General features: G+C 40.8%; 1 protein-coding gene across 3 annotated transcripts in view; it reads left to right on the top strand.

Annotated features, from left to right (window-relative positions):
• The window catches only part of ACTR2 (actin related protein 2), a 28,884-nt gene extending 17,744 nt beyond the window's left edge, over window positions 1-11,140 (top strand). For all 3 annotated transcript variants that reach the window (XM_080999266.1, XM_080999264.1, XM_080999265.1), the window contains 6 exons: window positions 793-865; window positions 2,823-2,959; window positions 4,387-4,536; window positions 6,682-6,827; window positions 7,167-7,299; window positions 9,746-11,140. In XM_080999266.1, coding sequence (XP_080855392.1) covers window positions 793-865; window positions 2,823-2,959; window positions 4,387-4,536; window positions 6,682-6,827; window positions 7,167-7,299; window positions 9,746-9,916 — 810 coding nt within the window. In that variant the 3' untranslated portion in view covers window positions 9,917-11,140. The remainder of the gene's footprint in view (window positions 1-792; window positions 866-2,822; window positions 2,960-4,386; window positions 4,537-6,681; window positions 6,828-7,166; window positions 7,300-9,745) is intronic.
• Window positions 11,141-19,019: the final 7,879 nt, after the last annotated feature.

Here is a 19,019-nt window from a genome sequence, read left to right on the forward strand (position 1 = left end):
AAAAAACTAAAAAAATTAAAGATAGGAACATCATATAATGCACCAGTAGGGATAGATATAAAGTGTTTAATAGTGTTAGATGGAAGGCCTTTCGTCACTTGTGTTCTGAAAACACTTCTAATTTAACTATTAGAAATTTAGTTGTCTGCAAAAATAGTTTTAGCAGTCTGTTAAATATTGACAATTTTTCAGCATCAAAAAGCAATTCATTTGTTCTGTGCTGCATATTAACTGAATTGAGATATGTTAAATTTATGACAACTTCTTTTTGAACTTCCAAACAACTATGAGCCATGAACTATATGATGGTCCGGGAATCAGCGTGTTTTTACATGAGTAGAATGTGTCCTTTTATTTCAAATGCATTTCTGCGTTATTTGTGGGGCCTGCCTGGTGTTTTTACATGAGTAGAATGTGTGCTTTTATTTAAAATGCATCTCTGGGTTATTTGTGGGGCATGGGAATTTGTTCTTTCCCCCCAAAAATATAGTCTAGCCCACCACATGGTCTGAGGGACGGTGGACTGGCCAACGGCTGAAAAAGGTTGCTGACCCCTGCTCTAAATGTTCAGAAGATAAAATCATTTTTTTGTACATTGAATTTTTAAAAGTATGGACTGCTTCTATGTTTGAGGGGTGGAGAGACTTGCAGCGATCATTTTATGACCTGTAAACCACACTTTTTTTGCAAATACAGATAATGAAGTTGCCAAATAGTGCTTTGTCAAACACTGACTTAACCTATGAAATTTACTGTGCTTTCTTCAAATAAGAGATAACTTTCATTTTCCAGGTAATGTTTGAAACCTACCAGTTTTCTGGTGTCTACGTAGCCATTCAAGCCGTTCTCACTCTGTATGCACAAGGTAAGTGTAAATACTCAATAGCAGTCAGTTGGGCGAGGCTGCACCACTCAGACTCCAGTCATTTTCTTTTTGGTGTTTACTGGAAGGAGGGCCAAGGCATTGGTACAAATGCATAATTGGGAGTACTGGATTGTCTCCTCTGGTGCATTTGAACCTAACTGCTGCTTCACCCCTCTCTCTCTACCTACTAGAAAGCAACAAAGATACAGGTGACAGGTTGGGTGAGAACTGCCACCCCACCTTGGCCGACTGCTAATGTAAATGCTACTTTGTACTTAAGATTTATTTATGTATTAGCAAAATTAGCCATCCCAGCCCTAGCTAATGGTATCTTTCTCAAACAATGTTGTTTGGAGGCCTTGTTCAAGCTTAATTGCTGTGCAAGGAGATCTTCATGGTGTGCCACGAGTGACTATGTTACATATCCTCATGACCACTGCTCCATGTGCATTTTTCTAATCTATGGGTTGTGCTGAAGAAGATTCCAGCAAAACAGTCAGATCATCCGGGATCACTGCCCTGCGTTGTTATTCAATTACTACTTCGGCACAATTAACGCCTAAAAAAGTTTTACCGATTAGCCCACAGGATAGCATCTATTATGTTGTTTCAACTATAGACTTATTATACTTCCATGGACTTTCAAAGATTGACACATGTGTGTTCATTTGATTTCAAACATATTAGAGAATTTACAAGTGTACACATTTTGTTTTTGTTGTACTAAATCATGTATATCATGCAATAAGAATTGCAGTGCTATCTAATATACTGGTGCTGCTTGTATTGTTTGTTGACGAGTGACTATGAGGCAGCTCTGCCCACTGTGGCTTGGGCCACCCATCCCTACTTTAATTAGTAGCTAAAAAGCATAGCTAGTAGTACTTCTGTTCTCTAAAGTGCACTCTTTTCTATTGCTAATTGAGAGACTACTGCTAGCTCATAATTAGGGCAGAGAGAACACTATGACATGTATTAGTCTGAACTGCATGTTGCTTTACTCTTGGGTCAAGTTAATAATTTTTTATGGAAGCAAGCTTCTTCATGTATTGATTGAAAAGGCTCAAAAGCCTATTCAACTGGCCGCTTCATTTACTGAGACTAGAGGAAGACAGCTTGACTTTTGGAGCCTGAAGAAAATAAAACTTGTATCCAAATACAAATGGAACCATGATGCATGCTTGATGAAAGTTGTTCAAGCCAGATGATTATTATAATGAGCTTGCATTGTAAAGAATATGAAAAAACGACTATTATCAGCAACATGCTCAGCTACTAAAATATATATTTCCATTCTCCATGTGTGCAGGACCATCCTTCATACATGGAGAATGACAGTATATATTTTTCGTGGCTCAGTATGTTAGGGTACACGTTTGAAATGCTAGCTGGTATTTTCCACTATGATGCCTTTGTTTCCTTGAAGGAAATAAGCAAAAGCAATCTGCATCAGGCCTATAAAAGAAAGGAAGACTGCGTAAAAAACGACACTAGGAATGTGCCCAAATGTCTTCTTTAATAGTTTGAATAATAATTATTTCTACGCTGTAGTGTGAAAGCCCTAAAATGTTATAGTAGCATGCTTTTCATCTTGAGGCAGAATGACACTAGCCATTCTTGATATCTTCATATGGTGGGATATAAATATAATAACACAACTGAATTTAACTTACTTTTTGCTCAGTGTGGACACTGTACCATGATGTTAGTTTCACAGGCTTCAGGAGTAAGCCATTCAAGAAGTGGCAGTCCCAGTCCCTAATCTAGATAACTCTTCCAGGATTATACTTTCGTTGTCTGTGTCACAAGCCACGGAGAGATTTAGGAGAATCTGTAGGCTCATGCTTTCCTCTGACCTTCTCCCAGCATACAGACCAAGGCTAGTTTTGTTTCCTAGACTTAAAACCAGGATCCATATTGACATGCTCTCATGTGCTTTGCCATTATTCTTGTTCAGGTTTACTTACTGGTGTTGTTGTGGATTCTGGAGATGGTGTTACTCATATTTGTCCAGTCTATGAAGGCTTCTCTCTTCCTCATCTCACGAGAAGACTAGATATTGCTGGTAGAGATATTACCAGATACCTCATCAAGGTAAGCTAGTGGTGTTGAATCTGAGCAGAATGCATGTTGTTGTTGTTGTTGTTATTGTTATTGTTATTGTTATTGTTGTTGTTATTATTATTATTATTATTATTTTCAAGAAAAAATAAAACTTTCCACATATACACTCCAATACACAATATACATTTTCCATGATGATTTTGTTTTCTGCCCTTTGTTGCACCCTGTCTATCTCTTATGTCATAACAGTATTACAGTAAGTCCTAATTCTTTGTTGCTCATACTTAAAATCCTACTTGCGAATTCATCAAACTATAATATTTATTTAAATAGTCCCAAAAAGGCTTCCATTATTCCACAAAACGGTCATCAATTAATTTTAGCTGTTAACTTTGCCATTTCTGTGTAGTCCATCACCTTACCCATCCATATTTCTTTTGTGGAAATTTCTTCTTCCTTCCATTTTTGAGCATATAAAATACCTGCTTCTGTCGTAACGTACATAAACAATTTAATCATTTTTTAAAAACTTCTGTCCCTATAATCCCTAAAAGGAAAGCTTTAGGGTGTTTTTTATTGTATAATCACTTGAAACATATTTTTTATCTCATCATATATCATCCTCTAAAACATCCTTACTTTCCTACAATTCCATCATATGGGAAAAAGGATCCTCCTGCTTGTTTACATTTCCAACAGTTCTTAGGAACTTTCTTATACATTTTAGCCAATTTACTAAGTGTTCTATACCATCTATACATCATTTTCATATCATTTTCTTTTATAACATAACAAGCAGTAAATTTCAAATTTGTTTTCCATAACTTTCCCCAGACATTTATTTCTATATTATGTGCTAGATCCTTGGAACATTACTGATTTAACTATTTCATTCTTCATCTCCCATTTCAATAATAGATCATACATTTTTGACACCTGGGAATTTCAGTCTGGGTTATCCCCAACAAAAAGGACTCTGTTGTTTTTGGGAAAGTTATACTTAAACGTGTTTTTCAATTCATTATAAATCATTTCCCAGTACCCTTTTACGTTTTCACGTGTCCATAGCAAACTAAATTGCTGGACCTGAAAACTCAGTTCCCTTAACCTATGTAATTTGATTATTTTCTTAAAAGTCATGCTTTTATCAGCTTGTCTTTCAGAAGCCTGCTTATTTTAAAAAGCTATACAGTAAGCCTGCAACTTACACGCATTTAATTTGTGTGCATTCAGCCTTACATGTGTGGCATGTTTTTTTAAGGGGTGGGGGCGGGGTTCCAGGGAAAATGACTTTGGCAGTCCCGACCATCATTGAACCCAATGGGGTTTGATTAGATGCAATTTTGGCTTTAGGCACAATTCTTGGAACGTAACTCCCACGCAAGTTGTGGGCTTACACTATGTAGAAGGGAGAGCACTTTTCAGATTTGCCACTAATTAACTTACTTTCATGCCAGCTGCTTTTACTACGAGGATATGCCTTCAACCATTCCGCTGATTTTGAGACTGTTCGTATGATTAAAGAAAAGCTGTGCTATGTGGGCTACAACATTGAACAGGAGCAGAAACTGGCCTTGGAAACTACTGTGCTAGTTGAGTCCTACACGGTGAGTATGTCACAGGCTTAAGCTACCACACTTAGGCACTACTTCAAATGCTGATTTGAGTGAAGCCTCTTCTTCTAAAGCAGGGGTAGCCAACTCTCAAGTGACTGTGTTCTACTTTCAGAATTAAAAACTGGCAGTGATCTATCCCCGTTTTTGGGGAGTTCAGCTTAAAGTTGTTGAGGAATAGAAAAGCGCCGTTTTTATAGGAGTTTTTTTAAAAAAAGCTTTTTGAGGGGCAACTTCTGTTTTTTTGGGGGGGGGGTAAAGGCAAGGGACAAAGGAGTGAAGTCACTCACAGGCACAGGTCAAATCCGTGTCCAGGGCAGCTGTTTACCAGCTCCATCTGGTACGCAGGCTGAGACCCTATCTGCCTGTGGAATGCCTTGCCAGAGTGGTGCATGCTCTGGTTATCTCCCGCTTGGACTACTGCAATGCGCGCTACGTGGGGCTACCTTTGAAGGTGACCCGGAAACTACAACTAATCCAGAACGCGGCAGCCAGACTGGTGACTGGGAGCGGCAGCCGAGACCATATAACACCGGTCTTGAAAGACCTACATTGGCTCCCAATACGTTTCTGAGCACAATTCAAAGTGTTGGTGCTGACCTTTAAAGCCCTAAACGGCCTCGGTCCAGTATATCTGAAGGAGCTTCTCCACCTCCATCGTTCTACCCGGACACTGAGGTCCAGCACCGAGGGCCTTCTGGCGGTTCCCTCACTGCGAGAAGCCAAGTTACAGGGAACCAGGCAGAGGGCCATCTCGGTAGTGGTGCCCTCCCTGTGGAACGCCCTCCCACCAGATGTCAAAGAGAACAACTACTACCAGACTTTTAGAAGACATCTGAAGGCAGCCCTGTTTAGGGAAGCTTTTAATGTTTGCTGTATTACAGTATTTTAATATTTTTTTGGAAGCCGCCCAGAGTGGCTGGGGAAGCCCAGCCAGATGGGCGGGGTATAAATAATATATAATAATAATAATAATAATAATAATAATAATAATCTCTATGGATGAAAACAGCAGCACAGAGAAAGCTCCGTCTTCCCTTCCAGAGATCGTACAACGATGGAGGGCGGGGCGAGGGGGCAGGGCAGGAGTCAGTTTTAGCGACGCTAAGGAAAGGGAGCCGGAGATCGACTGTGATCTACCAAAACCTCACGGGGATCTTCCAGTAAATTGCGATTGACCTGTTGGACATCCCTGTTCTAAAGTGTTCATTGTTCAAATGGGCTGCCTTGTTCCAAATTCAATTGAAAACATGTTCCTTAAGGCTTAATAAAAGCTGATGAGTCATCTGAAGACATTACCACTTGGTGTGCCATTTGCCTATCACTGTCTGTCTAACTCATGTCTTTTATGCTCCTAACTACCTTAGACATACAATTTAACCACTTTCTTGGAAAGAGCAGGAAGCAAATGCTTCCAGTTAATGGTCACCTGCCTCTGTTTTTGCCTCGTTTTGTCTCAGCTACCTTGTTGGGGTTGTGTTTTGTTGTTTTTTAAACTGTTGTAAGACACCTTGGAGGATTTGTCGACAGGCGTGATGTAATTTTAAAATGATATCATTTAAAATTAAGAGCTGGAAGAGAGAGAAGATTGGAGTGTTATTTTGCCAGGAGACGCAATACTGGGTCATGATAACAGCCTGTCTTGCATCAGCTGTGCTTTCTGGTCAGAAGTCAGAGAAAAAGCCACACAACAACCGCTATGGTGGCTGTAAGCGAGGCTTTAAAGAGCTGTCAGACTCCTGGAATAAAACCACCTTTTACATGTGTTTGTGGGAGGGGGACTAATTGTTTTGTTTTTGTTCTAACTATTTATTAGTGCTTTTATATTGTGCTTTTATATTGTCTTTTTCTCTTGTAAACCTCCCTGAGAGCTTCAGAGAAGGGTGGTATATACATTTAATAATAAGAATTAGAATTAGAATTAGAATTCAAGTGGAGAGAGAGCCCAAACTACAAGTGCATCAAAATGAGATTTGGTAACTTTTCTCCCATCACACATTTGGACCAACTTGGGACTGCTAGAGGGGATTCCAGTGATTTATCTGAACACTGTCAGTATTTTTTTTAAAAAAACAACACTTTTATTAGTTGTAATTTAACAGTAATTTTATCAGTAACATCAGACGTTCTGTTCCATAGCTTCCAGACGGCAGAATTATTAAGGTTGGTGGCGAACGGTTTGAGGCGCCAGAAGCTCTGTTCCAGCCTCACTTGATCAATGTGGAGGGAGTTGGTGTCGCTGAACTGCTGTTCAATACCATCCAAGCCGCTGATATTGACACCAGGTAGGACCAGGAAAAACTAGCGCACTCAAATCTGTGTGAAGGTAGAAGATGGGACGGGCAATTTCCCGATGTTGCATGGATGTTGTGTTTAAAGAGATGAGTATATGAAAATACAATTAAGATTCAAAGACTAGGCAGAAATGGCTACCAATCATCTGTACAGCATTTACTACTCCTGTCTTGCTGCAGAAAGACAATCCTCAATGGGAATGTTTAAGGGACAATTACTGCATCTTTAATGTTGGTTTCTGTTCCCCTTTTTGGAAGTGAAAACATGTCTTTCACACTGGTGTCGCTGCAGTCACGCTCATTGTTTACAGAAGTGTGTTTCATCTTTAGGTCTGAGTTCTATAAGCACATTGTGTTATCTGGAGGTTCCACGATGTACCCAGGGCTGCCTTCACGACTGGAACGTGAACTTAAACAGCTTTACCTAGAACGGGTCCTGAAAGGTGATGTGGAGAAACTTTCAGTAAGTAGCCTTCAAATAAATCCTAAATTATATACAGGACCGTCACTAGAGGGAGCAAGGTGGTCAAAAATAGCGTGGGACTGTCGATTGAGTTTATAAACTTTGAATAAACAACTGCATGTTGAGATTACAGTTGTTTGTGAAATTGCTTTAAGCTGTTCAGCGTCTTGGATTGTACTTAAGTACACTGTGACTAACTTTCTAGAGTTCTCTCTAGAATGGCATCTCAGTAGAGAAGTGGCATCCAAACTTTTTTCAAAGAGGGCCAGATTTGATGAAGTGAAGGGCCGTGAGGGCCGACCCAAGTTGTTAACCTTTTTTAGGATTGAAGTTGTTGAGTTTCTTTTAGGGTTGAAGTTGTTGAGGTTTTTTTAAAGATTTTACCCCAGGAAATAAACTGCCACAGGGGCCGGATTAAACTGACCAGCGGGCTGGATTAGGCCCCCGAAACAGACTTTGGCCATGCCTGCAGTAGAGGAACTGCTAAGTTGGAACAATGAGGAGAAACTGGTTTTGCTTTGTGTTGTTGTGCATTTCATTACATACAGTAGAAGTTTAGTTTCCTGAAGCTCTTAGGTGGTCTTCATCCTTCATAAAACAATTATTTAACCCAGGATGGCCAGGGTGCATGTTGTATACAGTCCCCTGAAGGAATTTCTGGCAGCTCCTGAAGCTTCCCAACAATGATCTTAAAACAAGAGAAAATTTAAAAATCCCCCAGCAGGCGGCATGGACCTAGTATTGTGCTGGTCATACTGGACAGGTTTCAGCCTCTCCACTGGTCCCCTAAGGTGCCTCTTTTTACCATTGCAGAGGGGCACTTTCTCCCTTGGGTGCAGTGTTCTTGTTAGAAGTTCTCAGAGAGGCTTAGCAAATGGGAAGAAGCACTGCTTCCTTGTTCCTCTTTAAGAACATCTGACAATGGCACCAGCTGAGAGAGAGCATGTATGTGTTTATATGAGTGTGCACACATACTGGAATGTGGCCCTTGGAGGGTGGCATACCTTTAATGTGGCCCTTGAGCAGAGAAAGATTAGCCACCTCTGCTTTGACCTATCCACATCAGTGGCGTAGATTAGAAAATGTTCCAGTGCTCAATCTTTCTGCAGGAAAACTTCCGTTTCATGTGTTTGTTAGTACCAATGAATGGCTACTGATTCAATTTTATTTTGCAATCTTGGCAGTTTCAAAGTTTCTAGCTTGGTTTACTGAAAATAAGTAAAATAAACCTGCTAAATTAGATCACCCTGTGATGTGAAATATTTGACCCTCTGGAAATTGCTGGGCTTTTGTTCAGGTTTCCAGAAATACCAAACACCACTGTGTTCTCAAAATTACATGTGATCTGACTTCACATTTGTGAGATCAACCTTGATTTCTTTCTTACTAGCATCAGTTAATTTTCTATATTATGAAGCTACCTGCTTTATGGGATGACTTTGTAACAGGTTAGATTTAAATGTGAATGGATTAATCACGGCATTGGTTGGGCAGCATATTTTTACAGCACAATTTTTAATACAAGTGTTTATACAAAATGTAGGTGACATAGGAGGAATGCCTTATAAATTGTGTGCATCTAAATGTATCAAAAATATTCTTGCTTCACAGACATTGTGTATATGCAGGTTAATTGACTTAAATTTGTGCAAACTGGGTTGCAACTCTACAGTATGTCATATACAGAGCTTCCAAAATACAGTGGCTTACCAATTACAGAACTTAAAAAAGCCTATATATTAACATTTTTAATATTCTAATATTTACATAATACTTTGGTTAATTTTGTGGCTTAATACGTATATAATTAGACATCTGCATTATACTCCGCTTGCATATTGGATAAGGTCATTGATTATAAACTAGTCTCTTAGTATCTCTGTCCACAACTACTTTTGCGATTGTTCTGGATCAGAACATAAGGAAAAAGTTTCTGAGCAGAGAATACAAGGCATGCTATGTTTTGCTGGTGCCCTTGAGTCCAGTTCTACAGGGAGCCAAACCCAAAGCTGGGGGAATAGATTGGAGGTCTAACCTGTGCTATAACGCTTCAGGGAAATAAGGCAAAATGTAGAATGCTCCCCTATCTTGCCAAATGCATCCACATAAAGATAGTTTACAGATTCTCCTGCTATCCAAACCTGCTTTTTTTATAATATATGTATATATCAGGGGTTGTTGTTTTTTTTTAATGTAATAGGCTACAAGCTCAGATAAATCCATTAGAAAAAGACAAAATTGGAACTACAGTTCAGTTTCTAATTTGCAATCTTTCCCATAATCTCCCAAGCTATAGCTCTTTTATACATGGTGTCTACTATTATTCCAGTACTGTAGTCATTGACCATCCAGAGAGAAAGAGCTGTTTGAATGCCATTCTTAACAGGTTTTACAGCTTTGCTCCATAACCTCTAGTAATGCTGCTTTATCATCTTTTCCCATTAAGAAATTTAAGATTCGTATTGAAGATCCACCTCGTCGAAAGCACATGGTATTCCTTGGTGGTGCAGTTCTAGCAGACATCATGAAAGACAAAGATAACTTCTGGATGACCAGACAAGAATACCAGGAGAAGGGAGTACGTGTGCTTGAGAAACTTGGTGTGACGGTTAGATAAACTCTGGAGCTTGCTCCCATCGCAGCTCCAATGCTCGCATTCCTTTATTGCCAATCTTTGAACTCATTCAGCTATGTGACACGGAAAGGCCTGTCTCTGCCCTTTGACCCAAGGGCTAGGTTTTGTTCTGGTTCCTTTGTTAGATATTTTAAATGTGGCTATATTTGACTACTTAATTGGACCACTTCTCAGCAAACAAAACAAGGGCACGAATAGCCTGTCTGTCACATCGTTCCTTCCCAGTAGGCAGTTGGGTAATTCCAGTAGCTTTTTCTTGGGTTATTGCTATAATGCTGTTGGCATTTGTCTGTAGCTCATCATGGATGGAACCTTTTTTTAGCACGAGAGAACCTTTGGACAAACAGCTCTTTACTATCATGTGGTTGTAGTGATTTATCTTTGCATCTTTTTGCCTTTATCCCATGCTGTTCAGTGTCTTTATATTGTAAGAACTCTGAAATCAGTGTCTTTATATCTTGCTTATGATCTCTTAAATTGGATCAAATGGCAAACATTTTTTTAAACCTTCCCCCGGAATATTTTGGGGTCTGAAATTGTTTCACGTGAAAATTGATTATGTATCCTTAATCAGATGGCAGAGTTATGAGGAAACTAAAATAGAAATTTGCCTGTCTGTTGTCGCAAATTAATTATCTTAACTGCCTGCACTTCTCTCTCTCAAATGTATATTTCTAGCTTAATGATTTGGCACTAGGTAGTTTTTTTCTCCTATGGAATGCATACAGAGCTTCTTGCATTTTTCCCCCTTTCTTTTTTTTGGTACTGTGATACCATCTTTCATTATCATTGGGGCTTAAAGACTTTTTTTTTTAATGGGTAACATTAGAATGTCATCTGGGACTGGATTCCTGGATATAATCTATTGAAAGTAGTATGTTTAAAAAAAAAACCTGAACTTTATTTACTGGTACAAAATTAGAGAAAAACAGAATTGTATTAAATTTGAACACACAGTAACACAGTGCCAAGTAATTATTGCTTTTTTTAAAATTAAAAAAAATATATAATTGTTAAATGTTATTTAAAATCACCCAGATATTTATATATGGAACTGTGAGGTAGGTTGTGAGGAATGACCTATATTTGTAGCGGTTAAAAAACCCCACATTGGAATATTGGCATTGTAGTAAACTGGTAAATACTCAAAATTTACCTGTCTAATCTTGACTCTGGGATAAAAGGAAATAAAGTAAATATTTGAAATACTGTTTCATTAAAGTCAAATGTACCACTGAAGAAAGGTATAGTGATTATTGACACCCTTCGAAGTAACATCCACCAGGAATGCCGGAAGACGAAAGCTGCTTTCTCACCAGAGCATTTTTGGTAATTTGTGGTGTTCCATACATGTGCATAAAAAGGAAAGCCTGTCAAAAAGATGGGTGAAGCAGCTTCAGACAGAAAGAAGTACAACACACACAGGGCAACTGTTCCATGTGAATAAGGGTGCCCTCTAATTTCTGTTAATATTTTCTCTTTTTGTGTGTGCCTTAAGCATATCTGTTGAAAGCAAGTGCTAATGTGTGCAGTGCCTCCTCACACAAGATGGGTTCAGCTTCAGCTAGTAGTAGCATGTACATTGTGAGTGCCTTTTGCTGGTTCCAACTCTCTGCTTTTCATTCCTCCTTGGTTTGTGAGCTTTTACTCTACCTTTTCCCCCTCGGTGAAAATCCCAAACAGGAACACAAACTACAGGGTCAACCCTTGTTTTCTACTATGAGAAGCACTGAAATATGGTAAAATAAACTAGATAACCGGTATCTAAGTACATAAGAGCTACAAATGCCAACTTTGACAAGTGGCTGGCAACAAACACTGACTCAGAATAGTCAGCCTTTTACTGTGTGGGAGAATATGGTGTGGGTGTTCTTGCAATAATGTGTGCTGTTGAACCTCAGCATAATTTTTAGAGTTTGAGGGTAAGTTCACTCCAACATAACAGCCCCCCCCAAAAAAAAAATTTCAGAAGAGAGAGAAAGAAGTTAAAAGGCATGAATATATATAAAACGATGAAAAAGTACAACAGTTTCACAGAGTAGTTGCTAAGATGTTGAGCAGTACTCATCTTAAATGTTTAGGGAGTTAAGAGACTAAAACTCAATATCAAGAGCACCAGCTATTTTTTGGTTACTGATGCTATCACAGAATGAGGCATATTTTTCCAACCATAAAGCTATATAGACAGTTCGAAGGCATCACATTCAGATTTTTTTAAAAAACCCCAACCTTTTCCTGATGATGATGATATTTGTATTCTGCCCATCTGTCTTGGTTGCCCCAGCCATTCCGGCTGCTTCCAACTGAGCATTAAAAACACAGGAAAACATCAAAACATTAAAAACTTCCCTAAATTGTTTAAATGCTTTAAACAATTAAAATGGAAAAGAAATAGTTCTGCACTCATGAGAAAGGAAGTAAATAAATTCAAATGTTTTATATAACAAAACTCACTGTCAATTATTCAGCTGAACTGAAGGCTATGTATTAAAAAATAGATGCCTCTTACTTAAATTAATTACCTCTGTGCTGGATTGTGGCCATACAAGAATTCAAAGTGCAAGCAGTTTGCAAGATGATAATACAAACTCTTAAATTTTTTACAGGATCTGTAAAATGTGAGTAACGCTACTTGCATGGAAGTTCTTTTTCTGTGGACTCCTAGCAAGCTCCAGACTAAGGAGTTTAGCTAGTCATTTGCAGTGTTGCCAAGATAAGAGAGAGCTTAAAATGACAGACCAAATTGTCTTGATTTATGACACCAAATAACCTCAAGAAGCTTGGCTGATTTCAGTTGATTCATCTATTTCTGTAGCATGAGGGTGAAAAATCTATTGCAGTAGAGATGGAGGAAATTACTTCTGACTCTAGAGACTGTGGGAAATAGGAATCCTTGCATGTAGAATAAGGCAAATTTATGTAGCAGTGAATTAAATGCTGTAGAGCCTGGAAAACTATAAAGAGAGCTGGAGAAAAAATTAAAACAAGTAATGAACATTGCATAAACTAATAGCAAGAGATGAAATTTAAAGCTATTACTCATTACGTGTACAAAAAACATAAGGGATGCAAACTATAAGATACCTGGACGTTTTAGCACTTCCTGTCCAGAAAAGCTTAAATTTTAGTTCAAAATGGAAATGCATCATTTCGTCTAGGAAATGTAGAAATTAGATACTCCATTTTGAATAGCATACTTAGTACTACTACTGTTTGGTTCTGAAAATGTGTAAGGTACGCCAACATTCAGATCAGCTGCTTGAGGGAAGCAATTTTTGCCTTCATGTGTTGAGCCATCAGGGTGGCTGTTGTACAAAAAAGCATATAAAACCCTAAGGGTCTGGGGTTTCCCATCCTTGCTCAATACACTGGGCCTTACGATCAGCAGGAGAGGCATCACTGCAGCTACATTAAGCTTTCTACTTAATGATTCTTTAAGCATCAGGACACTCACGAGTGAGGCTGATACTGTATATAGCAGCACTACTAAATCTGGGAAGGACCAAATGGCTATTTCATTCATAAGGTCCCATGTCTTGTTTTATTGCACACAAGAGTATGCCTACAAAAAAATTCCTGAACGGGAGCAGACCTGATCTTATAACCTGATTCGCACATAACACTAAACTATAGCTTAAAAACGCATGGACAAGCGTCTTCTGTTGTGTGCTTTCTCCCTCCACTCAATCCCTTTTCAAATAACTGCAAGTACATCTTAAAACTACGAACTCCGCTCAGTAGTTGCTTGCTTCTCTAAACCATAGTGAACATCAAGCCGTGGTTAACAATCCTCACTTATTTTGCTGAAATGTTCTTCAAGAAGCCACAGTTAGCTGAAAGCTTCAACTACCCATTTTATTGGCGGAGGATCAGGAAGCATATGACGTTATGATTCCTTCCCATAGCACTAAACTATACTTTAACATTGTGTCCAAACACAGCCTCTATATTGCCTCATGCACTTTGATAATAAAATAATAATAATAATAATAATAATAATAATAATAATATCTTATATCTTATTTATACCCCGCCCAGAGCCAGGCTCAGGGTGGCTAACACCAGTAAAAGTACAATAAAAACATCGGGGGGGGGGGGAACAATTTAAAATACAGGTTAAAATGCAGCCTCATTTTAAAAGAAGCCCATAGATCAAAACCATAAGGGGAGGGAAACATAAGGGTCAGACCGAGTCCAAACCAAAGGCCAGGCGGAACAGCTCTGTCTTGCAGGCCCTGCGGAAAGATGTCAAGTCCCGCAGGGCCCTAGTCTCTTGTGACAGAGCGTTCCAACAAGTCGGGGCCAGTACTGGAAAAGCCCTGGCTGTAGTTGAGACCAATCTAACCACCTTGCGACCTGGGACCTCCAAAATGTTGTCATTTGTGGACCTTAAGGTCCTCCGTGGGGCATACCCAGAGAGGCGGTCCCATAGGTACATGGGTCCTAGGCCGCATAGGGTTTTAAAGGTCAAAACCAGCACCTTGAACCTGATCCTGTACTCCACCGGGAGCCAGTGCAGCTGGTAAAGCACTGGATGAATGTGATTCAGGACCCCATAAGGAGCCTCGCCGCAGCATTCTGCACCCACTATATCTAATACAGGCATGGCCAAACTTGGCCCTCCAACTGTTATGGGACTACAACTCCCATCATCCCTAGCTAACAGGACCAGTGGTCAGGGATGATGGGAATTGTAGTCCCAAAAACAGCTGGAGGGCCAAGTTTGGCCATGCCTGATCTAAAAGGTTCATTCACTGTAGAGAATAGTATGGTTAAATTTCTCCCATCTATTTATTTCTTTTATGATACCCTACTTTTCCCCGTGCAGAATCCAATGCAGCTCACAGCATAAACCAAAACAGATACAACTAAAACCACACAAATATAAATATGCACAGAACTTGCCCCTCTGCCTGCACCTGGCTAAGAAGAAATGACAAGCCTTAATTAAATTTTAGAGTATCAGTATCAGCAGTGTTGGGAAGATTATAGGTGAATAGGGACACTTTGCATATATGGGAATGATACCTTCAAATAATATGCCATGTAAGGGGAAAATTCAAACTACTACTAGAAGCAACTGTGCTTTAGTGGAATCTCTCCAAACGGATCTGTAATTCAGGAAAAGTGCCAGTGACATCTTTCCCTGGTAGAATAATGTATTACAATGTATAGGAAAAGGAGTGAGTTTCATCTCCTGCAGCCTAGAGGCACAAATGGAAAAAGCAGCTCTGGCAGACAACTTCACGGCATCTCAGCTGCTGTGTTCTTACGCATCTGAATGTTACATTGAACCTGATTATTTTTTCCTTTACGTGCTATTGTTAATTGGGATAAACAGCATTTAAAAATTACATTAGACTGGAGGAGGTTAAACCTTTGTCTACTTCATGTTCTGGGCTCTCATTACCACTTGGCTGGTGTTTGCTTACAAATTTTAAAAGATTTCTAAACTTGCTACCTGACTACATCCTTTGGGACAGGGGCTTATATCGGACTCTCTTGTTTTCCTTCTGAAAGTGACACCCTAGAAGTGACTTTCAAGGAAACTAACAGCAGATACGTTGAAAAATGTGAATATATTTGAGGGGTCAGCAAACTTTTTCAGCAGGGGGCCGGTCCACTGTCCCTCAGACTTGGGGGGGGGGCGGGGGCGGCGGACTATATTTTGGGGAAAAAATATGAATGAATTCCTATGCCCCACAAATAACCCAGAGATGCATTTTAAATTAAAGGACACATTCTACTCATGTAAAAACATGCTGATTCGCGGACCGTTCGTGGGCCGGATTTAGAAGGCTATTGGGCCGGATCTGGCCCCCGGGCCTTAGGTTGCCTTACCCATGCTTTAGGGTTTTTTTAAAACCAAAATGAGTAGAAGGTTATCACAAAAGTGAGCCTTACAGAAGCTAGAAAAGACATAGGAATACTTGGGGCCTTTTAAATGAACATTAATTATTCTTCATACTCTTTTTGATTGCCCAATACAAAATGTAGTTTGCAGAAGACTTAACAAGCAGAATAAAGAAGATGGAGTTAAAAACAGCAGTCACCAATATGTAACTAAAACAACAACCTCAAATCACATCAACAAAATCCGTAAAAAAGCATTACTATATAGGAGCCAGGATAACCCATCAATTCACTGAATGCCTGGGAAAAGAGGAAGGTCTTAACCTATTGAAAAGTCGTTGCCCGGTGGGTCTTACTGGAAAGAAAACTTACCTGGGTGTCTGTGATGGACAGCAGAGCCAGACCACAGTCTGGTGATGCAATGTCCCAGAATTCCACCAGAATGCTGGAGCCTCTCTCTGATTGGCTACCAAATCAGCTAGCCAGAGGGGGTGGAGCCAGCACTTTGGGAGGGAGTATAAAAGGAGCCGTTTCCGAGGGGGAGAGAGACAGGGACAGAGATAGGGCTTGATCTGAGATGGAAGGTAGGGATTAGGATAGGATTTCACTGAGGGAGAATTGGTTCTGAGTTGAGTGGAGCATCCACACAGAGAAGACTTATCTACAGCAAAATGAAAGTGCCTCGCCGTTGAGATTGGGTTGAGGGTCTGGGGAAACTAGGATGCTGGCTGTGAAAAGCTTTAACGATGAACCTCGGATTGGGTCAAGGAGCAGGATGGGACTTGGCGCATAACAAACTAAATACGTGCACGCCTCCCAGTATCATGACAGGAAATGTGCAGCTGCATCCCACACCAACTGATGCTTCTGAGCAGCCCCACATGGAGCACACTGCAGTTCTTATATCATTGTGCCACACCGTGCTTGAGAAGATCTCTGCCTCCCCATTCTGAAAACATTAGACTCCGTGTCAGCAGGGCTATCCCAAGGTGGGAGGGGGTGCAAGGGCAAATTGGAGTCTTTGGGGACCCTTTCACCTTCATCTCTCTGCTGCATCCACCCTCTTCCCCCATGCTTGCCAGCTGGGAGGAAAGCAGCAGGGTTGCCAGTTGCAGATACCGTTGCCAGGCACAGGTTAGAGGTGGGTTTAGGGGACGCAGGTGGCGCTGTGGGTTAAACCACAGAGCCTAGGACTTGCTGATAAGAAGGTTGGCGGTTCGAATCCCTGCGATGGGGTGAGCTCCCGTTGCTCGGTCCCTGCTCCTGCCAACCTAGCAGTTCAAAAGCACGTCCAAGTGCAAGTAGACAAATAGGTACCACTCTGGTGGGAAGGTAAATGGCATTTCCGTGCACTGCTCTGGTTTGCCAGAAGCGGCTTAGTCATGCTGGCCACATGACCCAGAAGCTGTACGCCGGCTCCCTCGGCCAGTAAAGCGAGATGAGCGCCGCAACCCCAGAGTTGGTCACTACTGGACCTAATGGTCAGGGGTCCCTTTACCTTTACCTTTTAACCAGTTCCAACACACTGGGAGCCAAGCCTAGAGGATGCCACAGGGCACTGCAGCTACCTGGTAGTGAATTGAGAAGAACAGAATGCCTCTGAAGTCTGAAAGACCCAAGTCTGTCCCTGCATGGGTCGCGCAAAATGCTTTATAGTGACCACACACACACACACACAACATATGTGGGCAGGCCTGAATGTTAGCATGGCAGATCTATCTTAACCTAATTTTACCAGCTGAATCATAAGTAACATGTAAAGTGGAATTGGATAGTATTAGTAGCAGGGGAAATGGCATTTATATTTATGCTTCACATACATGCAGCATTTCAATAAGAAACCAGAGTTTTCCTCAGGTTTAAGAACCTGGTTTTAAAATACAATGTGGCAGAAGAATGCCATTTCGTCTACTCAATGCTACCAATGGATGTTTTTGTGCTTCTGGTATTTGCCATGCAGTGGGGGTGGGGAGGGGATTCCTCTGCCCATCATGGTGAGGGGGGAGGGTAGAGCAGGGGGCTTCTCCTTGGTTTTCATTTTTTTAAAAATAAAGCGCTTGTGTTGCACCATATTTTATATAATGTAATCGCCTGAAGTAGCCACTTGGAAGTAAACCTGTTGTGTCTGCCTTCCAGTGTTCCAGTTCAAGGCACTGGGATAACTAGTGGGGGATGCAGCCCAGCTGGTCTGGCCCTTGGGACCGGAGAGCCCTGCCCACTCCCTAGGCCACATCGTTCTTCGGCTCTGCTCCTCAAGAGTTTTTGCAGGTTCTTGACCTGTGATAATGCCCCTTGCTTGCTTGGGTGGAGAGGGGTGTGTGAGTGTGCATGTGTGTGTGTGTGTGTGTGTGTGTGTGTGTGTGTGTGTGTGCGCGCATAGCATTCGGAGGCTGAATGTAGCCTACTATACCAAAGGAATGTCCCCCATCCCTCTTTTAAATTTTAGGCAACATGTATTTAGAATTCTGCGAAGATCCCTCCACTCCACCTCCATTCTGCTGTACAGTGGTACCTCGGGTTAAGTACTTAATTCGTTCCAGAGGTCCGTACTTAACCTGAAACTGTTCTTAACCTGAAGCACTATTTCTGGGTTAGCGGAGTCTGTAACCTGAAGCGTATGTAACCCAAGGTACCACTGTAGTGCACAATATAAGAATCACCACAACATGTCTGGTTGGAGGACAGTTCTGTCCTGTCCTGTCCTTTCCCCTTTCCCTTTTCCCCTTTTCCCTTTCCCTTTTCCCCTTCCCCTCCTTTGGAACAAAGATCAGAACCCTGTAAGTCAGCTGGTTTTGCAAGGTGCTGTTACCTGTCATTTCCCATGTGGCAGTCACTTCTTCCCCACATGGTGGCATCTAAGTTTCATGGCCTCTTAGAGATTGAAATTCAGACTCCCTGGAGATGGGCTAAATCCAAAAGAAGTGTTGCTTGTGTAAAAATGACAGGTGGAGGTTCTTTTATTTTTCGGAACAAGGAGGAGTGGGCTGCAGTCTCTTAAGAATCTGCATTTTCTGTTACTAGCTCTGGGGAAGAGTGTTTTGAAGGAAATTGCTTTCCCGCTCATTCTAGCACTGTTGCTTTTGAGAATATGGATGGCCTGTTTTCTTCAGACTGTAGACTCTTGTCTGGTAAAGTAATTATCTGTGAGGCAGACAGGGAAGGAAAAAATCCCATCTGCACAAGACAGGACAATCCGGCCGGGACAGCAGAGAGGGGGGAGAAGCTGAGGGGA

Source organism: Podarcis pityusensis, assembly GCF_964106645.2.
Source record: "Podarcis pityusensis genome assembly, chromosome: 3".
In the NCBI taxonomy this organism is placed as follows: Eukaryota; Metazoa; Chordata; class Lepidosauria; order Squamata; family Lacertidae; genus Podarcis; species Podarcis pityusensis.